This window comes from Mytilus californianus, unplaced genomic scaffold (assembly GCF_021869535.1).
Source record: "Mytilus californianus isolate M0D057914Y unplaced genomic scaffold, xbMytCali1.0.p SCAF_2, whole genome shotgun sequence".
In the NCBI taxonomy this organism is placed as follows: Eukaryota; Metazoa; Mollusca; class Bivalvia; order Mytilida; family Mytilidae; genus Mytilus; species Mytilus californianus.
The window spans coordinates 91,454,939-91,479,797 of NW_026262668.1; the positions used below are offsets into that span (position 1 = coordinate 91,454,939).

General features: G+C 32.6%; 1 protein-coding gene across 2 annotated transcripts in view; it reads right to left on the reverse strand.

Moving 5' to 3' along the window:
• Positions 1-24,859, reverse strand: part of LOC127728441 (potassium voltage-gated channel subfamily H member 6-like) — a 130,740-nt gene that overhangs the window by 75,542 nt on the left and 30,339 nt on the right. For both annotated transcript variants that reach the window (XM_052235800.1, XM_052235799.1), the window contains exons 2-3: positions 9,343-9,585; positions 1,769-1,909 (exon numbers count right to left, since the gene is read on the reverse strand). In XM_052235800.1, the coding sequence (XP_052091760.1) occupies positions 1,769-1,909; positions 9,343-9,585 (384 nt within the window). The remainder of the gene's footprint in view (positions 1-1,768; positions 1,910-9,342; positions 9,586-24,859) is intronic.

Consider the following 24,859-nt stretch of genomic DNA (forward strand, 5'->3'; position numbering starts at 1 on the left):
CCGCTTTAAAATTGTCCATTAACCAGGAAACCCTTGTTTTTCCCCTTTTTAGCCCCTAATTCCTAAAAGGTTTGAGCCATAACCCCCCAAAGTCAATCCTAACCATCCTAACCATCCCTTTGTGGTATGAAAAATTGTGGTATAATTTCAGAGAGATTCATACACTTAAACACAAGTTATTGTCTGGAAATTACAAAAATGCTTATTTGGGCCCCTTTTTTTGCCCCTAATTCCTAAACTGTTGGGACCCTAATCTCCAAAATCAATCCCAATCTTCCTTTTGTGGTTATAAACCTTGTGTTTAAATTTCATAGATATCTATTTACTTATACTAAAGTTATTGTCCGGAAACCAACTGTCTTCGGACGACGACGACGATGATGACGACGACGTGATACCAATATACGACCACAAAAATTTTTTGCGGTCGTATAAAAACAGGTTTATATATAAACATAAAATAAGTCAGAGCAAAACAAACTCCAAGAAAAACCATGAGTTAGAGCAGCATGCAGAGGTTGAGAACATCCTGTTTAGGAATATGTCACCCAAGACCTCCAATCTTAAAATTTTGTTTATCAAAATATAACTTCAGGCATCGATTTCTGTTTGATGATAAAATTATCAACATTCTTCATTTCTTGCAGGTATAAAAAAACTGTTAACACAGAGATTTGTCTCCCCTTTTTGTTACTTTGATAATACATTTTTACAAATGTTGAAATTAAAATAGCAAAACTTTAACATGCAAGTTATGCAAATATTCAAAGTTAATGAACCATGACTCAAAGTACAGGGCTAAACAATCTCCATGGAAATGAGATGTGCCAATGCTAATACAACTGCATACCAAATACCATTGACTTTTCATAAGTCATTCCCTTTAAAAAAACCTAAACGTAAAACTTTCAAAGTCAAGGAACCATAATGAGGGGATGGGGTTATATAATCTCCATGGAAATGAAACTTCCAAATGCCAATACATTTGCATACCAAATATCATTGACTTAACATTAGTGGTTCATCTTAAACTGACATAATCACAAACTAATACATGTAAACTAAGCAAAAGTTTCAAAGTCAACAGACAGTGACTGAGGGGAAAGGACCAAATATTCTCCATTGTAATGAGATGTACTAATGCTTATACAATTGCATTCCAATTACCATCATCCTACCACTAACGGTTCCCCTTAAACTGACCTAATAACAAGGTAATACATGTAAACTAAGCAAAGTTTCAAAGTCAATAGACCATGACTGAGGAGGCCGGGCCAAATAATCTCCATGATAATGAGATATGCCAATGCTTATACAACTGCATACCAAATATCATTGACTTACCACTAGTGGTTTCTCATAAACTGACCTAATCACAAGCTAATACATGTAAACTAAGCAAAGTTTTAAAGCCAATTGACCATGACTGAAGGGGCGAGGCCAAATAATCTCCATGGTAATGAGATGTGCCAATGCTAATACAACTGCATACCAAATATCAGTGACCTACCACTTGTGATTCACCATAAACTAGACCTAATCACAAACTAATACATTGTTGATGCTGCCGCCGATGACACCTGAAACAGCATACCTATGTCTCGCCTTTTGACGAGACAAAAATAAGCAATCATTAGTAAATTGCAAAACCAATATTTTACAAAATGAAAATATTTTTTTTACATCAAACAAAGTCTGTATATTATATCCTATGATAGTTTGCTGTACTAACACACTGTTCAATGATATAATAACCACAGTTACTTACTGTTTCTGAAGGTTGAAACATCCACAGAATGAGTTCTGTTGGAGGCAGAAGTGATGTCCTCATAGTTAATGATAAACATTATAACTTCACCATGCTCATTCTTGACAGGGGCTATGAGGACACTACACACAAACTTTGTTCCTACAAATATAAAAGTAAACTTCACTTCAACAGAAGATATCAAAATACAATATACATATAACAAGAGTGGACATGCTGAAATGTATTGCCTGCTTTACTGATCACAATTGAATTTACTTTGAAAGTCATAAAGAAAAAGGTTGTACTCAAGTATACATAAAATCAAGATTATCAATGATCATGAAAATGAAGCTAAGGACAGATGAACCATGTCAGACAGACATATATACTTAACAGTCATTCCATACACCAAATAAAGTTAACCTATTGCATATAGTATCTGAGAAGCAGACATAATCAAGAAAAATTCAACCAATGAACCATGAAAATGAAGTCAATGTCTAATGAACCCTGTCAGACACACATGAACACCATACAATCATTCCATACACCAAATATAGTTCAGACATATACACCATAAACATTTCATACACCAAACAAATGGTACTTGACTAACTGAATAAAGTACCTTAGAAACAAACCTTACCATGAAAACTTAACATTGACCAATGAACTATAAAAATGAGGTCAGGGTCAGATGAACACTGCCAGACAGACATGTGCACCTTACAATAGTTCCATTCATCAAATATAGTTAACTTATTGCTTATAGAATCTATGAAATAGACCAAACCAGAAAAACTTATTATTGACCAATGAATCATGAAAATGAAGTCAAGGTTAGACGAAACCTGCCTAACGCACATGTACACCTTACATTCATTCCATATTAAATTTGTTTGACTAACTGCTTATAGTATCTGAGATACAGACTTGACCATGAAAAAAATAAGTTTTAAATCATACCATACTAATCCCATTATAGATAAAGATGTTAGGTATATCTAAATGAGTCAGCAACCCAACATACAAATAATTAAATGAGATCTAGGTCAACTGGTTTCGTAGTTTATCTTCAATATTGTCTGCTGACATAATAATTGAGATAAACCAAAAAAATTAATTTAATCAAATTCATGAATTTATCAGTATACAAAACATTTCCTCCCATATGTCAGGAAATGATGCTATCCCACAATACATTTTTCATGCCAAATAAAAGTAAAAACAATCTAATAAAAATTAGTTTGCATGACATATAAACAATCGAACGAAAAATATGAGCATGTGTGGAGAACAAATTCTAATTAGATTGAAGTAAAAATTGCATTGTGATTTGAATGACATTTAGCAATGAGAAAAAGGATCCTAGACTATAACTCTTTAGAATGCAATCTAAATTTAAAGGTATATTTTGCAATGTTAGATATCTGAACAGCAGTTAGCATCAAATATAATATATATGAGACAGCAACCCATCAACACAATAAAATCAGAAACACATCTTTAAGATCAACATGCAGACTTAAACAATAGACAAGAGCAGATACCATATGACCCAGGGCTTTCAAAACAGTTGTATTGTCCGGACTTGCCCAATAAATTATATTTTTGACTTGTTGTGCAGAGCCTGAAACGGACATATAACGTAGGTTTTCCATTTTAAAATAATTCAGAAAAAAAATTAAGTTATGCTATCTTTTTTATTTGACCTTTTGCCTTAAACAGCCACACATTACCAGTCATAAGTGACATGATGAATAAGTACTATCAAAACAAACCCTACTTTAATACCCTCTCATTACAATCAAGGTTAATCAGTTGTCTGACAGCTGGAATTTACCAAATATTATTTGGAAGCCCTGATATGACCTAATGTCAACCTCTGTCTAGTCATGACTCTAGAAAAGTTATAAATACATTTCAACACCGACAACCAAACATCTACTACCAACACTTAATCATTTAGTAGAAAAACAATAAGATATAAGAGAAAGAACAACAGACAAGACATTTGTGATAAAACAAATTACAAATAAGATATGTTACATTTTAGCAAAACATGCATTGAATGGTAAACAGAAATAATAAACTGTTGACACAGGGAAATGTCTCGCCTTTATTTAATTTTAATAGTATTATGTAAATGTTGAAATTAAATTGTCATACTTAAACATAAACTTTGCAAAACTTTCAAACTGAGTGAACCATGACTGATGTGCATCCCTGGAAATGATATAAGTCAATGCTAATACAACTGTGTACTCCATATCATTGACTTATTGCTAGTGGTTCACAATAACCTGACGAAATCACAAACTTGAGCATGAAACCATGCAAAAAGTCTCAAGTTAACCAAGACTGAGGTGGGGCAGAGCCAAATGATCTCCATTGAAATGAGATGTGCTATTGCTAATACAACTGCATACCAAATATCATTGACTAACTATTAGTGGTTCTCCTTAAACTGACCTAAAAAAAACTTCATGTGGCAAGACAAAAACTAGAGGCTCTCAAGAGCCTGTGTCGCTCACCTGTATTTACTGATGCTTTGGAAATCATGTAAATAAGGTTAAAATCATAATTAATAGTATTAGATATTAGATATTATAATGATATCTAAGATAATAACAAAAAACTGCAAAATTTCTGTAAAATTACTAACTCAGGGGCAGCAACCCAACAACAGGTTGTTGGATTTGTCTGAAAATTTCAGGGCAGATAAATCTAAATCTGATGAACATTTTTGCCACCTGTCAGATTTGCTCTAAATGCTTTAGTTTCAGAGATATAAACCAAAAACTGCATTTTACCCCCATGTTCTATTTTTAACCAAGTCGGCCATGATGGTTGGAAGGCGGGGTCATCAGACAAATTTTTTAAACTAGATACCCTAATAATGATTATGGCCAAGTATGGTTAAATTTGTCTCAGTAGTTTCAGAGAAGAAGATTTTTGTAGAAGATTACAAAAATTTACGAAAAATTGTTAAAAATTGACTATAAAGGGCAATAACTCCTAAAGGGGTTGACTGACAATTTTGGTCATGACAACTTATTTGTAGATCTTACTTTGCTGAACATTATTGCTGTTTACAGTTTATCTCTATCTATAATAATATTCAAGTTAATAACCAAAAAATGCAAAATTTCCTTAAAATTACCAATTCAGGGGCAGCAACCCAACAACAGGTTGTCAGATTTGTCTGAAATTTTCAGGGTAGATAGATCTTGACTTGATAATCAGTTTTACCCTATGTCAGATTTACTCTAAATGCTTTGGTATCAGAGATATAAGCCAAAATCTACATTTTACCCCTATGTTCTATTTTTAGCCATGGCTGCCATCTTGGTTAGTTCGCGGGGTCATCGGACACATTTTTTAAACTAGATACCCTAATGATGATTGTGGCCAAGTTTGGTTAAATTTGGCCCAGTGGTTTCAGAGGAGAAGATTTTTGTAAAAAGCTAACGACAACGGATGACGACCACGACCACGGACGCCAAGTGATGAGAAAAGCTCACTTGGCCCTTCGGGCCAGGTGAGCTAACAACTTTCTACATTAAAACATTAGGAGTTTGATTGGCTTATTGTAACGCATCACTGCTGAATCACTTTAGAATGACAAATTAAAGCTATGGCATTACTGTACTGAAAAATCTGTATAACGTCAGGCAATTGACTTCTGTCTCACATTCTGTCACAAATATACACTATAAATGTTGTAGTGATAAATTTCAAATCTGAAAAGAAACGATTGATTTTGGTAGGAGTAATTATACCATAAAGCCGGTCCTCCTTTTCCAATTTCAATTGATTTAAAATTGTCTTTAAGATGCTAAATGGATTGATGTGAACTTTAATTGCACCATTACGTAATTTTCAATCAATAAACTTCCAGAGCATTTCAACTTCAAGTTGTTTAATAACAAGTGAACAAGAAAGATACAATCAGCAAAACAATAACAAAGAGGACTTGATTACAAAGACAAATAAATTCAAAGGGACAGAAATCTGAAAATGTCAATACCATTCAACGATGCATGTATAGTAGTGAGTATTTATGTCATGAAGTCTATGCTAGTTATTCATTACTCAATCCACAATTTAGATTTATTTCAACAATATTGTCCTATTAATGTACATAGAAAATGTGTTTCTAGACTTTCATCCAACAACAACATTTGTAATCAAGATACCTACCATATGGCTACTTCAATACAACATATTATCTGGGCTTTTATGCTTTGCAGAAAAAAGTGAAAACTTAGTACCAGAACAATTAACTTGCAAAATTTAACAAAACATTTGTATATTTATTTGATACTATGCAGCAATATTACACAGATTTCAGTGAATTATTCCCCAATATATACTCAAAGTTAAGTGACAGTGTTATTAGATCACTGATTTTCAGATTTTCAGTAATCATCTTCAAACCTCAATGAAAGCTTAATGACCTTCTATTGATTCTTAATCATTATGGTGTGTTTGTTCTTATACCTTAAAAAAAAGAAGTCATAATGATTCTAAACAAGTTGTAGAAAAATTCAACAAGAAGTACCAAAAAAACGACCAAATTCCTAAATAAACCAATAATATAATAGATCAAAGACTTAAATTGCTGTGTTGCACAGAATGTTTCTATAACAACAGGGCCAATACTGTTCATTATTTCTATTATTTGTGGGATACCAATTATCTATTATCTAATTCAACAGGCTTATCAGAAAAACTGCAGGCCATGGGGCCTCTTGGCTGACCTAAATTTTCAACACTAGAGAGGTGTCTTCTACATGTTCAAGGATGAATAAATTCAAAGGATAAAGAATTCTTACAAAATCTTCATGTATTTGACTATATTTTTTGTAAACATATTTGTGGTACAATATATTTCTATAAAAATAATCAACCTTTTCAAAGCTAACAGCTGCTTTCAAAAATCAGATGCACAATATAACATATATACTAATGTAAGAATGTGATAGATGCTGTACCACTGTGTATATTGAGTCCCTAGATGATTTAATGCTTTATACTTAGTTTAGTTTTCATCAACAAGATTTAACTTTTGACATTTAAAATCTTAATATTCCCAAGAAAATCCACAACTGTTTGCTTCCAATAAATGTAATTTACCAAAACAGTTCTTAAGAACTGTCAAATAAAACAGTAAAAATCAGTTATTATCAAGTAAAGCAAGATAAATGAACTTTCCCTTATCCTCTAAACCAAGAGCTTTAGTACTGAGACAAAAACACTGACAAATATAAATAACTATTTAACAAAATGACTTAGGGATAATCACTAAATCTTGGTTCTGGTTAGATTGGTGTGAGTTTGCTAATGTTTCACTTGGGGTTAATAAATAGCAGCTCTATTGCATATTTCATTTTCTTCGTATAAATCTATCTACAAGTGTATTATAAATAGTTTCTGTACTGGCTGATTTACAGTGCTGGGAATTTGACAAACCTAAGATATTGATCAAATATCAATCATTCATTGTAGGAGGGAAAAATTTATATTGAATATTATCGTAGATGTTTGGCTCCCGACCATCTGACGTGATCCTATTCAAATAATTTTCTATTTGTATTACGGCAGAAGATTAAAGGTGCTATTCAAATACCATACAAAACATACTGTTACTGAATGTAGACAACAATCACCATCAAGAAAATTTGCATAATGAAATTGAAAGAACAGGGCAATTCAATAAAAGTAAATGAGTATTGGAAGCTGTCTCAGAGTTTCCAAATTGTACTTATTCTACGAAAAATTTCCAGTAACCTTTCTGTAATAATAGACATATTATACTGAAAGACAAAAAAAGAAAACAATTCATTTCAAGAAATTATGTCTAGATGGAATCAAAAGAAGTTGCAATTCAATAAAACCAAATGTTATTGGAAATTGTGTAAAAGGTTGAAATTACTCTTTACTTGGTGGAAACAAATAGATTTTTGTAATCAAATTCTAGTGTGAAATTGACCAATAAACTATTTTCTAATTTAATAAAATGTTCAGATTGTAAATTTACTGTACATCAATTCCAAGAGAGGACAACAACACCATTATGACATTTAAGTCAATCTTTTATACAAATTATATTAAAATCAAAGGTAAATCAATTTGGTGTGTAGTAGTAAATGAAAAGGTTATGTTACATGAAATTTGCCAATAAAAATATACAAGACAGTTATTTCATTTTGAGCTATACATTTTTAAAGTCTATGCATAAAATAAATGAGTACTTTTATCAAAAAGTTGAGAGTGAAGGAGGTGAATGCATTTCATTACCAAAAAAAATGTTATAAAAAAACCCAGTTTCTTTTTTACATCAATGTCATTTGAACTCCACCTCATTTGAACTAAAGTGTGGATAGTTGTCTCAAAGGCAAATATCATACCACATCTTATTTTTTAACAGTAAAAGGTTAACAAGCCAACAGATGCTCCAAAATTTAACATTGACTAGAATTACTAGTGGCAAATTCAAAATATATGTTATCTTTTATTCTTTAGTCTATGAAGCTTGATTGTTATGATTATATACCAAGGTATGACATGTTTAAACAATTGAATCTCTTGGTTGATGCTGAAATTTGGGTTTTAAGGTTTGATATTCGTGAGCATCATGTCTCATTCATAATTAACAAAATATTTGTTGCTGACAACACCATGGACAGAAGAAATATTTCATAGAAAAACAAGTCTATACAAGACCTTATTGACAAAATATTGAGTAACATAAACCCTTCTGAAAATCAGAAATGAAGTCAGATGTTCCAAAAGAGTAAACAAACAGTGAATGTGTTAAAGGGTTCTAAAGTTAACTCAGCATAAACTTAAAATTGGACTATTGTGCAAAATATTAAGGGAAAGATCTCTAGGAAGACAAATCTGAAATGTATTAAACTTGAAATCTGCATTGTTTGGTGGTTCCTTGCACTGTATGCAAAAATCAAATGTGTTAAGTACTTATAAATTATGATTGATTGGGTCAAGGTTAACTATGTTATCGAATAAAAGCTAATTTTGTGATGTATAAATGAACAAATATTTTTAGCAGGGAAAAACATAAACTGTTTGAGGAGAGATATGTCTCATCTGTGTGTTATTTCCATTGAATAATGCAAATGTTGATATCAAAAAGACAACACTGTATGACTATCTGTACGCTTGAACACTAATCACAAACTTTAACATGTGAACTGGGTATTTCAAATTTCCAAGTCAATGGATCATGATTGAGGGGGCAGAGCCAATAATCTCCATGGCAATGAGCTGTGTCAATCCTCATGCAACTGCATACCAAATGTCATTGACTTAACATACGTTGGTCTTGTTAAACTGACCTAATCACAAAGTTTATGAATTGTGGAGGCTGTAAACAGCAGTCCTAAGTCTTACTTCTGGGATTTCCTGGAAGGTGAGACAAAATTTGACAGATGCTGATAAATCTCTGATCAAGTAAACAATTATTCATCAATTTATTCACTTAAAATTAGAATATGATGTCTTCAAGAATTTATAAAATAAATGAATTAGAAGGTTAAGTGTCGTTTTATTCACTAAATGATTCTTACCTAGAGAATTACCTTCTTTTTTATAGTAAAGAATTTCCACTTGCTTTTCTTCTGTGCCTTGTAAAGCATCTTTAATCTGTAAAATTCCCAATGAACCAGTAAGGGGACCATGTAAGAAATCACAAATACAGGATTTCTGCATAACCTCCGCTCGTGAATATCCAGTAAGTTCACAAAATCCATCATTGCAAAATATAATTGGTGAAGTTTCAATCTGAGCATTCGCAATCACAAACTTTCGATCTAAAATTAGAAAAATATGTCACGTTTCAATTTCAATAGTATATATTAGAACAAAAGGCTCCAAGCAGCCTGAAACCTTCTCCCAAGGTTGATATTCCTACAGTGTCTCCATGTTAAAGCGATCATATCATAGTATTAGATGTCAGATATGAATCAATTAATTGAAGTCTTGTGAATCCATATTAAAAATTAGGTATGTTACCCACTGCATTTGTTTGCACCTGTCCTAAGTCAGGAACCTGATGTTCAGTGGTTGTCGTTTGTTGATGTGGTTCATAAGTGTTTCTCATTTCTCGTTTTTTATATAGATTACACCGTTGGTTTTCCTGTTTGAATGGTTTTTACACTAGTCATTTTGGAGCCCTTTATAGCTTGCTGTTCGGTGTGAGCCAAGGCTCTGTGTTGAAGGCCATACTTTGACCTATAATGGTTTATTTTTACAAATTGTGACTTGGATGGAGAGTTGTCTCATTGGCACTCATACCACATCTTCTTATATCTATATGTTGTCATTAAGATGAATTTGATGGGGGTCATATAAGAAATACTTCTATCAAGCTTCATGCATGAAAAGTCATCAACCAGACCAAAAATTACTGGGACAGGATTACGTGACATGTTTCAAGTAGAAAACATCCAAGGAATATTCCTTCCAATAAAGATCAAAATTGGTACAGATAGTACTTGTGAGAAATCAAAAGTGTTATTTAAAAAGAGGCCAATGAAAACATTTGACTCAAAAGGATAGAATAAATAAGCCTCTATTTGGCCTCATATTTGAGGATTTTCTATTTTTTTAATATATTTTTTCCCTTAAATGGCAAAATAAAATAGATCAATATACAAAGCTTCCCAGTAAATATTTCAACTTTCTGAAATATCAGATTTCTTTGCGATTCTGAATACCAAAATTTATTTACAACAAGAAATGATTGTAACAGGATGCTGTTACGAAGTCTCCCAAACGAAATTCCCATAATTCGTAAATCCCAGGGTCGCCTGACATTGGGCAACGTCCAGTGAAAATTGGTTTGGTCCAGTAAAGTTATATGCATTAGTGATGCCTGGGGACTAACCCTGTATATCATTCAAATGATCTTGGCATGACAAACCAGAATATATATGGTTTAGGGGTGGGGATCTCGACCATTTACAAGATACTAGAACATTGGGGTGGGGGGAACCCCTGGGGACTGACCCTATACGTCATTCAAATGTTCGTTACATGATGAACAGGAATATATATGGTTTAGGGATGGGAATCTCAACCATTTACAAGATATTAGAACATTGGGGGTGGGGGGAACCTCTGGGGACTGACCGTATACGTCATTCAAATGTTGGAGACATGACAAATAGGAATATATATGGTTTAGGGGTGGGGATCTCAACCATTTACAAGATATTAGAACTTTCTCAAATGGCAGGGGGTCGGGATGACCCCTGGGGACTAACCCTGTATATCATTCAAACCATCTTTGCATGACAAACCAGAATATATATGGTTTAGGGGTGGGGATCTTGACCACTTACAAGATATTAGAACTTTTTTAAATTGCATGGGGTCGGGGTGACCCCTGGGGACTAACCCTGTATTTCATTTGATGTGCTTTATCATGACAAACCAGACTATATGGTTTAGGGGTGGGAATCTCGACCATTTACAAGATATTAGAACTTTCTCAAATGGCAGGGGGTCGGGATGACCCCTGGGGACTAACCCTGTATATCATTCAAACCATCTTTGCATGACAAACCAGAATATATATGGTTTAGGGGTGGGGATCTTGACCACTTACAAGATATTAGAACTTTTTTAAATTGCATGGGGTCGGGGTGACCCCTGGGGACTAACCCTGTATTTCATTTGATGTGCTTTATCATGACAAACCAGACTATATGGTTTAGGGGTGGGAATCTCGACCATTTACAAGATATTAGAACTTTCTCAAATGGCAGGGGGTCGGGATGACCCCTGGGGACTAACCCTGTATATCATTCAAACCATCTTAGCATGACAAACCAGAATATATATGGTTTAGGGGTGGGGATCTTGACCACTTACAAGATATTAGAACTTTTTTAAATTGCATGGGGTCGGGGTGACCCCTGGGGACTAACCCTGTATTTCATTTGATGTGCTTTATCATGACAAACCAGACTATATGGTTTAGGGGTGGGAATCTCGACCATTTACAAGATATTAGAACTTTCTCAAATGGCAGGGGGTCGGGATGACCCCTGGGGACTAACCCTGTATATCATTCAAACCATCTTAGCATGACAAACCAGAATATATATGGTTTAGGGGTGGGGATCTTGACCACTTACAAGATATTAGAACTTTTTTAAATTGCATGGGGTCGGGGTGACCCCTGGGGACTAACCCTGTATTTCATTTGATGTGCTTTATCATGACAAACCAGACTATATGGTTTAGGGGTGGGAATCTCGACCATTTACAAGATATTAGAACTTTCTCAAATGGCAGGGGGTCGGGATGACCCCTGGGGACTAACCCTGTATATCATTCAAACCATCTTAGCATGACAAACCAGAATATATATGGTTTAGGGGTGGGGATCTTGACCACTTAGAAGATATTAGAACTTTCTTAAATGGCATGGGGTGGGGGTGACCCCTGGAGACTAACCCTGTATTACATTTGATGTGCTTTATATATATATATATATGGTTTAGGGGTGGGGATCTCGACCATTTACAAGATATTAGAACTTTCTAAAATGGCAGGGGGTCGGGATGACCCCTGGGGACTAACCCTGTATATCATTCAAACCATCTTAGCATGACAAACCAAAATATATATGGTTTAGGGGTGGGGATCTTGACCACTTACAAGGTATTAGAACTTTCTTAAATGGCAGGGGGTGGGGGTGACCCCTGGGGACTAACCCTGTATTTCATTTAATGGGCTTTATCATTTAGAACATTTTCAATTAAAAAGATTGTGTTTATCACAAACGGTTTTCAATTTATAATCATTTGAAAATTTTAAAAAATAAAATCCCATAGGGTTCTATAGTAAAACCCTCTTTTCTTTTTGCCCCTCAAAGTACCCCTTTATAAACCCCATTGCACAAACAAAACCCTGATTGCACCACTAGACATGTTAGTCTAACATATTGTGAAACCCCAAGTTAATATGACAAGCGGTTTTGGAGAACAGGTGCGGACAAGTTCAAATTTAAAAGCGGCGGAAGAAGAAGAAGAAGAAGAATAATAATAAGAACTGAGCAAAAACAATAAGTCTTCCCAAACTTCGTTTGGGAGACTTAATAAATCGTAACAAAATTTTGCTATGTTATTGCAAAAATACTGTTTATTCTCATATTCTTTCAATGATCTCAATATGATCCAAAGCTTGTCTAATGATATTTCATAAGTTTACATTCACCTATTGTATTACCTGCAATGATGGAATACTTAATCTAAGGAAAACCATTCCAACAGAGAGATTTTTTAAAAATTTTATCAAATTTGATGAAAACCACCAAATTAAATAAATACAATCACAGTACAACTAATTATTCAAATGTTTGAGCTTCTAAGACAAAATAAAGCATTAATAACTATTTGTTTAATAACATAAAAACAAATGTGTCAAAAAGGAATATCATCCTTAATCCTATGTTGTAGAAGACAACCATTTGGAACATTGGTTCATGACCAAGTTTAGACAAATCAGACATGTGGTTTGTGATAACTAATCAAAATTAGACGGTTTTCTGAAAAGGAGATATATGTACTTTGAAGAGGATTCAAATCTAACATTACATTGTACAAGTAGAATGTTAAAAAAAATATTGTTTCAAAGAAAGTTACCAATCTGAAAGAACTGCATATAATTGTAAAACCAAACTGATTTTTTATCATGATTATTCTAATATCAGTCACTGCCTATTCTGTATCCTTCTTATAAATACAACTTTACTGCATGAAAGAGAAATAATTTGTAGGAAGACTGCATTGAAATTTAAAATTTCCTTGAATCCTAATTTGTTAAATATTTAAAATGATTCCAAGAATTTAATTTACAAGTTATTCATTCATTTGTTTTATGTAATTTATAAAATGAGACTCTTGTAAGTTTTCTCAAACAGTACAGTAGAATGTCAACTATTTAAGACCATATAGTGGCCTCAAGACATTTATTTTTTTGGTGAACCTTAGTAGTTAGACTGAAGTCTCACTGGTGTATATCCCACATCTTTTATTTTTTAAAATCTATCAAACATACCGTAAAAAAATCAATACTTTATCCATTTTAGTGAAATTTTATAAAAATATGTGTACTTCGGCAGACCTTAAACTGTAATGCAGTCATGTATATAGTATTACTACTTATTGACAGAAACAAATTCATCAACAAGAAAACTGAAATCAGAAATATGTTTTGTAACTTAAAACAACAACCAGCCTCTAATTGACTACATTTTTCTGTGGAAAACTATCAAGCAAATTGCTCATATAAGGACTTTACATTGCTAACTGTGTGTTCAATATTTAAATATCCATTAAATGATTGATAAACCATACCATAGTGGAATTTCGATGAAAGGTGGTTATACTCCTGTAAATAATTCCATACAACAAATATATTTGACCTAATACTAATAGTATCTAAGGAACAGACCTATTTACACAAACGCAATGCTGACCAATGAATATAAGGTCATGGTCAAATGAACTCGGCCAGACGGACATGTACATCTTATAATCATTCCATACCATATAGCCATATTCTATTTCTTTTAGTTTCTGAGAAACAGACCTGATCATGAAATCCTTCAAAAGTAATAATATGAAATCAGGTAAAGGGACATTCAATCTGACGGCAAGGATCTAACAACGCTTCATTCTAATTTCTGTTCTATATGACCTTAAGGATCTGACAATGCTTCATTTTAATATCTGTTCTATATCACCTTGAGGATCTGACAATGCTTCATTCTAATATCTGTTCTATATGACCTTGAGGATCTGACAACACTTCATTCTAATATCTGTTCTATATGACTTTGAGGATTTGACAACGCTTCATTCTAACTTCTGTTGTATATGACCTTGAGGATCTGACAACACTTCATTCTAATTTCTGTTGTATATGACCTTGAGGATCTGACAATACTTCATTCTAATTTCTGTTGTATATGACCTTGAGGATCTGACAACACTTCATTCTAATTTCTGTTGTATATGACCTTGAGGATCTTACAACGTTTCATTCTTATTTCTGTTGTATATGACCTTGAGGATCTGACAACGCTTCTTTCTAATTTCTGTTCTATATGACCTTGAGGATCTGACAACGCTTCTTTCTAATTTCTGTTATATATGACCTTGAGGATCTGACAACGCTTCATTCTAACTTCTGTTGTATATGACCTTGAGGATCTGACAACACTTCATTCTAACTTCTGTTGTATATGACTTCTGACAACGCTTCATTCTAATTTCATTTGTATATGACCTTGAGGATCTGACGTTTAATTTTAATATCTGTTGTATATGACTTTGAGGATCTGACAACGCTTTATTATAATTTCTGTTATATATGACCTTGAGGATCTGACAACGCTTTATTCTAATTTCTGTTGTATATGACCTTGAGGATCTGACAACGCTTCATTCTAATATCTGTTGTATATGACCTTGAGGATATTCTGATTTTGTTATAATGATACACATCTCCAAAAATTGTTATCTGATCCTTGTAAGCAAATCGTGGACACAGGGTCTGTATTTTAACCAGATTGAATGACATTAAGTACAATTCTTTTCAATCTACTAATTTCACAAACTAATATCATCTCCTTAACTAATCATAATATGAAAGTAAAATGCTCATTAATTATATAGAACACAAACAAATTGATTGATGATTGTTTGAGTGCCCTCTAGTATCAAGTAGAGTTGAATTACCTTGCTGACCTGAACTATTTTCAATAGTAGGATAAACATTTTTTTTGTTCGAATTCTTAGTTCATAAACCTACCACACACAATAAAGGTTTCGAAATGAGTTTTTTCCAATGAACAAATAAACACATCTTTTGCTTGATATTTTTTCTGTCATATATGTAAACACATCATAGGGTAGGCTTAATAAAACAGATGTCAGAATTCCATACTCAATAAAACTCTTCATTAGAATACTAGTATAAACAAACAATGGGTAAGGTAGCTGATTAAATAAACACACAAAAGGGTTCTTGTGGGTGAATTTACCATTTCAAAGAGATCCTAAAATGTGTGCCATATCACTGTCCCTTAACTGTACCTTGAAATTTTATATGACAGTTTTAAGCTTTTGGTATCATTGATTGGCAAAGTGTTCAAAACCTCATGGTAAATATCTCCTTCTTATTATATAAGAACTGAGTCAGACAGCATTTTTTTTCTATATGCTATACAAATTAAGGCTCAAAAGAACTTGTTTTGCTCACATGGTATTTGTGCCTAATGGCCACTTCAACTCAATAAGCAAAAAACCGTTGTGAGGCCTTTTAAATTTGGTAGCAATACTCTAGTTTGCAGATTGTTTTGATTGCCATTTCTTTTTTTAAATTTAAATCTATTACCGGTATACTAGAATTACAAATTGCAACTAGAAGTCATGGTTCTCACCAATGCTGAAATTTAGAAGGACTATTCATTGCATTATTCCCATTAAATTTGTTTCTGATTGGTAAGAGTAAATGTTTGATAGGAACCTATGTGGCATAAGTGCCACCATGCCTGTCACTTGATCAGCAACATATAAGAAATCTTTGTGGTCACCAAAAAATCATTCCTATTAAGTTTAAAAAGATTGCCAGGTCCTTTTTTTTTCTTCTTCAGATTTTTCTAACAACAAATCATCATAGCTCTCTCTCTTGTGATGAAGAAAAATGTGATGAAGTTTTGTAGACATTTAGAACACTTTATTTTGCTCTTGAATATTTTTTTTTTAAATTGACAGAAATTTTTAATTCATATTTTCTGTATAACTTCTATCCTGTGTCTGTTTTGTGTGCTTCTAAAATACATAATGATGAATTTAGACTTTAGACTTCATTTCTGAATTAGATGGATTGCAGTGTAATTTTTGCAGTTACAACAAGCTATGGTGTAAAAATACATAGGTTTAGAACAGATCAAAGTTTAAGTATTTTTGTCCAATCTAGAGAATCTGACAGAAGGAAATTTTAATCTTTATTAAATGAAGAAAATTCCCAAAGAGGGTAGTTCCAATTAACCCTGAATTTATTTTACACCAAGGTCTTTTCTAAAAGTCTTTCAATCTTTACTTAAATTTACACAGGATCACATCTCCATGTGTGTACATTGCATTTCTAACAATATTAAGGCCTATTTCTACTAGATGACCAAATTATAAATGCATTAAGACACACAAAAAAAACGTTTTTGACAGATTTTGGCAAAATTTGAATATTTTATCAAAAAACGTAAAATGGGGACATTCTTAACCCATACCAAAATTCTGTTGAAGGTGAAGCTACATACTGTCAGATACAAATCAATTCATCTTAGTTGGACATCTTTCACTGCAAACACACACAAGGTAGTTAAAGAAAAAATTATAAATAATCACTGTTTGACTCTCTGTTTCTACTTCAAGGAATGGCAGTCATGTATGGACAAGTAATCAACACATTGGATGAAACTTATAAGCTAGGTGCAATATGGATGACTAGTTCTCATCAGACCTATAATGCACAACAATAAACAAAGCACCATTTGCTCACACTGCATGGCTTTACATGTCATGTACTTCAGAATTTGATTTCATTGTCTTATTTGTAAGATTGATGTCATGGTGAAACAAGCATTTTTTAAAACATTATTATCAATTTTAACCATTTTCAATAAATTTTCACCCATTAAAATTACTTTCATTTTAAATTACAAATGTACTAGACATTATACAATAACCAGAGTGGAAAGACAATATCTCTTAAATATTTTACAGAAGAAAATGACAGAATATTTGCTTAATCCTTTTTATAGGTCATAAATCAGATCAAACATGCTGCAATCAGACAAACAATTTACTTCATCTTTAATTACTCTGTAGCACTGCACTGGTACCTTTAATCAAATTCAAGATCCAACCTTTGATAGTTACACATAAGAACTCATATGACTTGATTCCCCACAATCAGATAACTAATGATTTTATCAGAATTTTCATTGCAGTTTTCTGGTATCTCAAACGTAATGTACTGGATGCTGTAAACAAAGATCCTATGATTAAAGATGCATGGAAATGAAAGATCATAGCAGAAACTTTCTCCAACAGCCAATCATAACATTTGCAAAAGTATACACTTGATAATTCACTGATTAACAGGGCAAAAACATACAAGTATCCAAGCCATTGTGTCTTTAAGTAGTATACAAGATGAATTACTTTTTTCTAAAGAAAAACATTATTTAAAAATGATCAACTTGTAATATCTAATCATCCCAAACTATTTTTGAATATTTCAACTGACAACATGACCTTGGATTTTTTGACAATTTCAAAAGAAACAATCAAGTGAAAAACCTTATTATTTAGTATCATGCATCCAATGGTGTTTTGTTTACCAGAAACTGCAGACACTTATAAAAGTGAATAGTACAAAATTAAATAAACTTCTTAAGTGTAGTTTCTCAATTTCTTTTTCAATCTTTTTATACTTGTAATATTGAAAGCTGTTTCCAGTATTTTTCTTCTTAAATGAATGAACAAAGGAAAAGCATCAAAATAGAAACATTAATCAGAATGATACAGGGAAGCAAACAGAGTAGCAGAATAAAGATACACAATATCCTTTCTGTTCCATTATCATGAAAGATAAAAGTGAACCAACACCTATCTATGGTAATGGTTTGGTAGGATAGCTAATTATCTTCCATTATCAGTGAGTAAGAAGATGTATTCATGTACTTTTCTTCTTGTCAAGGACCAGTAAACACCACATGATGGATTATCAAAACAAGTTTGGTACAAATGAGACATAGGGTTCAAAAGAAAACATTCAGAAATCAAATTTGCTTGAATTTCAGTCTAACAATAGCTGCTGTGACCTTGACTTTTGACCTATTGACCCATAAATTAATAGGGAATCTTATTCTCCTCATGGGGCATTACCAAAGTTAGTTTTGTTCAATACCGGTAGGTAACATATTGAAACCAACATTTTGCCAAAATTTTAGTCTATCAATAGCTGCTGTGATCGTGATATTCGACCTCATGACCAAACGAAACAAGATAGCATACTGCAAACTCCAGTCATGTAAACCAAGCTACTCTGAAAGCAGAAACCATTCATGCGTAAACCAAATTAAGTTCTTGGTACAATACCCTTTTTTATCATGATGTATAAAAAATTGTTTGATGTTGAAACCAACTTTTCTCATGGGAAACCATCTTGATTCAAGCAACTCAACCTCAGAGTTTCATCTCAGTAATTTGGGTTTCAAAACTTGATACCTGAAAAACCTGAAAACTTGATAAAATTCAAATAGAATTAACCACTTGTTAGTGAAAACTCATAGGCGGATCCAGGAGGGGCCCTGGACCCCCCTTTTATGGGAAAAATTTGGTTGATTATATAGGGAATCACTGAAGCATGACTGGAGCGGGCCCCCCCTTAGGACAGTCAGCGGGCCCCCCCTTATGAAAAGTTCTGGATCCGCCACTGAAACTGGTTTACACCTCAAATGTTTAATACACCTACTTAATGTTTGCTTAATTACATAGAAAACAGCTGACCAAATAAGCTGAACTATCAAAATTAAACACTATGGTGATAAGTATAGATAAATGGTCAAGTTGTAACATAAGATAATGATCCAGAATCATTGATCAGTACATCTGTCCTATAAGTCATGATCACTACCAAGACAATGGTATAATTTTCTCTCCAACATATTATTTAGACTCAAGTTTACAAATCAGTAATTTGTTTAAGTTAATTTGGTTATCAAATGTTATATATAGCTTGGTTTATTAGCAAGGTCATTTTAGTACTATAAAATATGTTTTGATATACAAAAGATTTGAGAAAGGTTAAATTTTTGCCAGACTGTTTTGTTTTTAATTTACAACAGTATCATAGCAATCTTAAGGATTTACTAAAATATCCATTGCAGATATAGGAAAATATGTAAATGTAAAATTACAATATTCAAATATTTCTGTGCACTGTAAATGTAAAACACAAACAGAAATTTAAAAGTGAAAATAGGAAGGATTAGCCAAAACAGATCACATAATGTCCAATCCTTAATACATAGAGGTAAGTACTGCAGACCTCCATGCATCAAGTAATAGGACATTTACAATAAAACATCTTATCATACATAACAACACCAAACCAGGTTGTGTTGTTGTTTCATTGACATTTACCTCACATCTCCTTTAATTCATAAATAGATGTTTATAAAATTCATCCTCACACCAAAGTTTAAACAACTAACCCAAACATAGGAAAGTATACACAGAACTAACCCAATTATCACATGAAGTACACACAACTGCCCCCAAAAAAACTAGGAGGTATACATGAATGACCAAAAATAGATTGAGGCACATATCAATGACTCAAGCACATCATGGTAAACAAAACTGATCAAATACAAAAATTATTATACGCCACTGACTTAGATAAACAGAGGTACAATCATTGGACCCAACATATATATTAGAGTACAAATAACCTTAAAGCAAATAGAAGTATAAACACATGGTGGTAATACAGGTGAACTAAACACATTGAGGTTATACAGTTAAACTAAACACATGGAAGTAATAAGGTTGAACTAAACACAAGGAAGTGATACAGCTGAACTAAACACATGGAAGTTATACAGGTGAACCAAACACAGAGGTAATACAGTCAAACTAAACACAAGGAGGTACCGGTAATACAGCTGAACCAAACACATTGAGCTACATTTTTGTGTATTACAGTTGAACTAAACACATTGTGGTGATACAGTTGAACTAAACACATGGAGGTTATACAGGTGAACCAAACAAATTGAGGTAATTCAGTTGAACTAAACACCTGGAGGTAATACAGTTGAACTAAACACATGTAGGTAATACAGCTGAAATAACCTAAACACGGTTAAAAAGATCAATACACACACAAAAAATATTGTAGAACAACAGAACCTTAGTCAGGAGAGTTTGAGTTATATGAACTGAATTAAATCTTGATTAATTTTAGATGACAACTAACCATCCATACGTCAAGAAATGCAATCAACACAGTTTTACAAAGAAATTATACAATTCTTTGTTTAGTAAATATTTTATCCCATGATATTTTCATTACCAATACAAACGTTCACTTAAATACAATTTTAGTTGCTGAAACAGGAAGTTCTAAACCAATCAAGCAAGATTTAACATGCTCAGTGAACAATACATGAACCAATCAGATTTTAAATATATTACTACTTATTAACACCCTAAAGTTTCCTAATCTAAATGGATCAATGTGATATGCTTTTTACAATAAATACCGTACTCTTATTAACAACTCTTCTACAGAAGAAGTTATCAGAAATTCAAAAGTCATTTAAGGATGTAGTCAGGTGAAATTTTAAAAATCTGGAATTTAAAATTGATACCATAAATCAGAAAAGCATTAGTTAAAGAAAAAAATAAGCTAGGTTATGGAACTCCTTTTCAAGATATTTAGATCTTAAAAAATTGCAGGAAAAAGGCTGATTCAGACTTTTACCTTATATTTAGCATTGGCATTACGTGTATTTGGGTCTCAAATCGTCAGAAAAGAAATCTAGAATCTGCTTTAACTTTGGTTAATGACCTTTTATTAGCTATTGAAGTCTCATATGAAAAGAAAAGTTGGTGATATTGGGCAACATATTTTACCCTGTATTGTAGGGAAAAACCCAATGAGTCCAAACATTTGACAAAAATCCCTAAACCTGACATAACTACATCCTTAAGCATGACTGAATGCGTGGATCTTAATTACTTTCTGCTTGAAACTTGAATTCGTGGCTGTAAATAATGCAACAGCATACTATATTAAAGACCTATCAAAAATATTTCTCCATACACAATCAAAACATATCATTTAACCAAGCAACCTGTATTCTCAAAAATTTAGATTTTTTTTTTAACATTGCTTAGGAACAATTTAAACATCATATGCTGCATGTCATTGAGATGCATGAAGCTAGTGTAACGGTTTACCAAATGATCTATCATAATGACTTATTCTGAAATGGATGAAATGAAAAAAAAAATCATTTTGAGAATTGATAGTGACACCAAATGAGAAACACTTCCAAACATTCCTTGGAGGTGAGACAAATACATGTATTTTTTAGAATTTCATTTATTCTGACAGTTTATGACATTAACACATGGAGGTATAAATTTGTGACATTGCAATTGGTCTGATGTTATTTTTTGTTAAGCAAAATTAAACTTCTAATATGATGTGCTTCTTTCGCTTTGTAAACAACAGAGTGGGAAAAATTCACGATATATCTATACTTAGGGCAGACTCAGAGATGTATGCACCTGTCCTAAGTCAGGAGCCTGTTGTTCAGTGGTTGTCGTTTGGTTCATAAGTGTTTCTCATTTCTCGTTTTTAATATAGATTGGACCGTTGGTTTTCCTGTTTGAATTGTTTTACACTAGTCATTTTGGGGCCCTTTATAGCTTGCTGTTTGGTGTGAGTCAAGGCTCCGTGTTGAAGGCCGTACTTTGACCTATAATTGTTTACTTTTTATACATTGTGACTTGGATGGAAAGTTGTCTCATTGGCACTCATACCACATCTTCTTATTTATATGTACATATTAATGGCTGTTCACCTCCCACGTAAATCCACATGTATCATAACCTATGTGAATAAACACCGTGTGGATTTCCTTGTGTTCAAATTAAAATTGACAACATAATTTCATTATTTTTCCCCCCTCTACAATCTCACTGAAAAAGCAAGTTGAAATTTTCTTTTCAAACAAAATTCATCAGATATAAAAATATACGAAAAAGAATAAACAGGAAGGGTGTAAAATTAAGGTTCCTTTGGTCCCCTATTAGCTCTGAGGGCAAAACAGCTAATTGGAGAATACAGGTAGACAACGATTTATATAAGGAGTCCAAAGGAAAAACTTTGGTTAGGTTGTAAAAAATTACTTTTTGGATTGTATATATTTGAGGGATGAAAATATTCAACAATTCTGTAATATATTCTTTGTTGTGTAGCTTAATATATTTCAACAAGACATTGTCAAAATAAGGAGATTTATAAAAATAAGAATCCATGGTATGATTGCCAATGAGACAACATTCCATCAGAGACCAAATGACATATAAATGATTGCCAATGAGACAATTATCCATCAAAAGGACAAAGATGTGAACAATTACAGGTCACTGTTTGGCCTTCAACAATGAGCAAAATCCATACCATATAGTAATTGGTTTGACCTGCAGAAATTTGGTACCTAGAATATTATAATTCTGAAGTCATTTTTGCCCTTAATGTATTTCAACATGAAATAAATTATAATTTGTTTATTTATAATTTATATATACAATAAAGAAGCTATCCAAATCATGCTGAACATTTTCAACAGTATGGTGAAGTTCAAAATATCACATTTTTTTCAATAAAATTAAATGAAACAGAAAATGTATTTGCATTATCATCTGAAAATGACATCCTGAATGGATAATTTAGTAAACAACATGTTCAAATATCTATTAATTAACAGATCTGTCAGTCTTCATAACGGCTCGTTAACAAACCTCATATAATATCTAACTGAATGAGTAATCAATCGATCTGTAACAAAGGAAACACCATTATCAATATGTCTTTTCTCAAGAAGAGGGAGTGCTAAATGGTAGAACAGACTTACTTGTGTAAATTGTTAATTTACACATTCTCAAGTCTACAATAACAAAGTTCTTCTAATCTGATAAATTGCCTGCAGAATATGAATACCTTGAAAAATTACTAATCAATAGTTACTAACCCATCAATACTAAAATGTGAATATTATTAAGAAATATTTCCCGCTTATTTTGGGTATTTAGTAACATGAACTATTGTAAATCATTCTAGGATGATCACCACAATTAAATTTCAGCATCTCTAGAGCCGAATGAAAAAAAAAGCCAGCCCTAGAAAAAATATGACAGCTGCTAGAGAGACAAACATGACAAAAAGAAGTGTAAGCTAAATCTTATTTTCCTGGGCCTCAATATCAAATAACAAAATGACTGAGAGATAGAATAAAAATAATGCAGGGAATTTTAATTTGATCAGTGACAGAAATCACTGGTGGAAAGATTGGAAGCGGCGTTTTGCATTTGCACCGATCTGCATTTCATTTGCGCCGATTTTTTTACAGGTAAATTACAGGTAAATTACAGGTGAATGTTATTTTTCATTTATCATTATAGACCTCTTTTCCGTTCGCCAGTTGTACAAATGTTATGAATTGTCAATCATAACATGTATATAACTGTTGTCCTCTGCTCACCACGGGGAGGTGGAAGTAGGATTTTGAGCAGGATAAGTCAATTGGAAAAGCACTATGTTCACATACTTTAAAATCAAGAAGTAAAAACCTAAGATAAAAGCACTCTGTTTTTACTGTTTATACTAAAATGACGAATTAAAGATCTATTTACAACATTAAAATCGATAAAAACGGAATACATTAAAATCATAAATCTGTTCTTGCCGAGTATTTATAGGCAACACATCTAATATATTCCTTTCTTGTGATTTCGTCTCTATATTTGTTGTAATTGTCAATAACGAAGTCCACCTTTTCTTTCTCTGGCTAACGTACTAATGCAGGCATTTCTAGAGTTTGCATTTTAAAATACATAACAGCCTGGATTTTCTTAACTTAAACATAAGTGAACAACGTTTATAACCAGATTTTACCAATATACATTAAGGTATAGTACATGTACAAATATTTACTCACCTGTGTTAAACTGTAAATGCAATTAGGAGCAAATATAAAATCAGCGCAAATGAAAAAATGAAATCGGCGCAAATGAAAGAATGAAAATTTTAAAAATCAGTGCAAATGTCATATGCCCATTGGAAGAATTGCATACATAATTTCAATATTTTTTGTTTTGTTTTCCTTCGAGACAGAAAAAATAGAAGCTCTAAAGAGCCTGTGTCGCTCACCTGCATCTTTATTTTTTGGTAAAAATCATCATGAAAGGGCAATAACTCTAT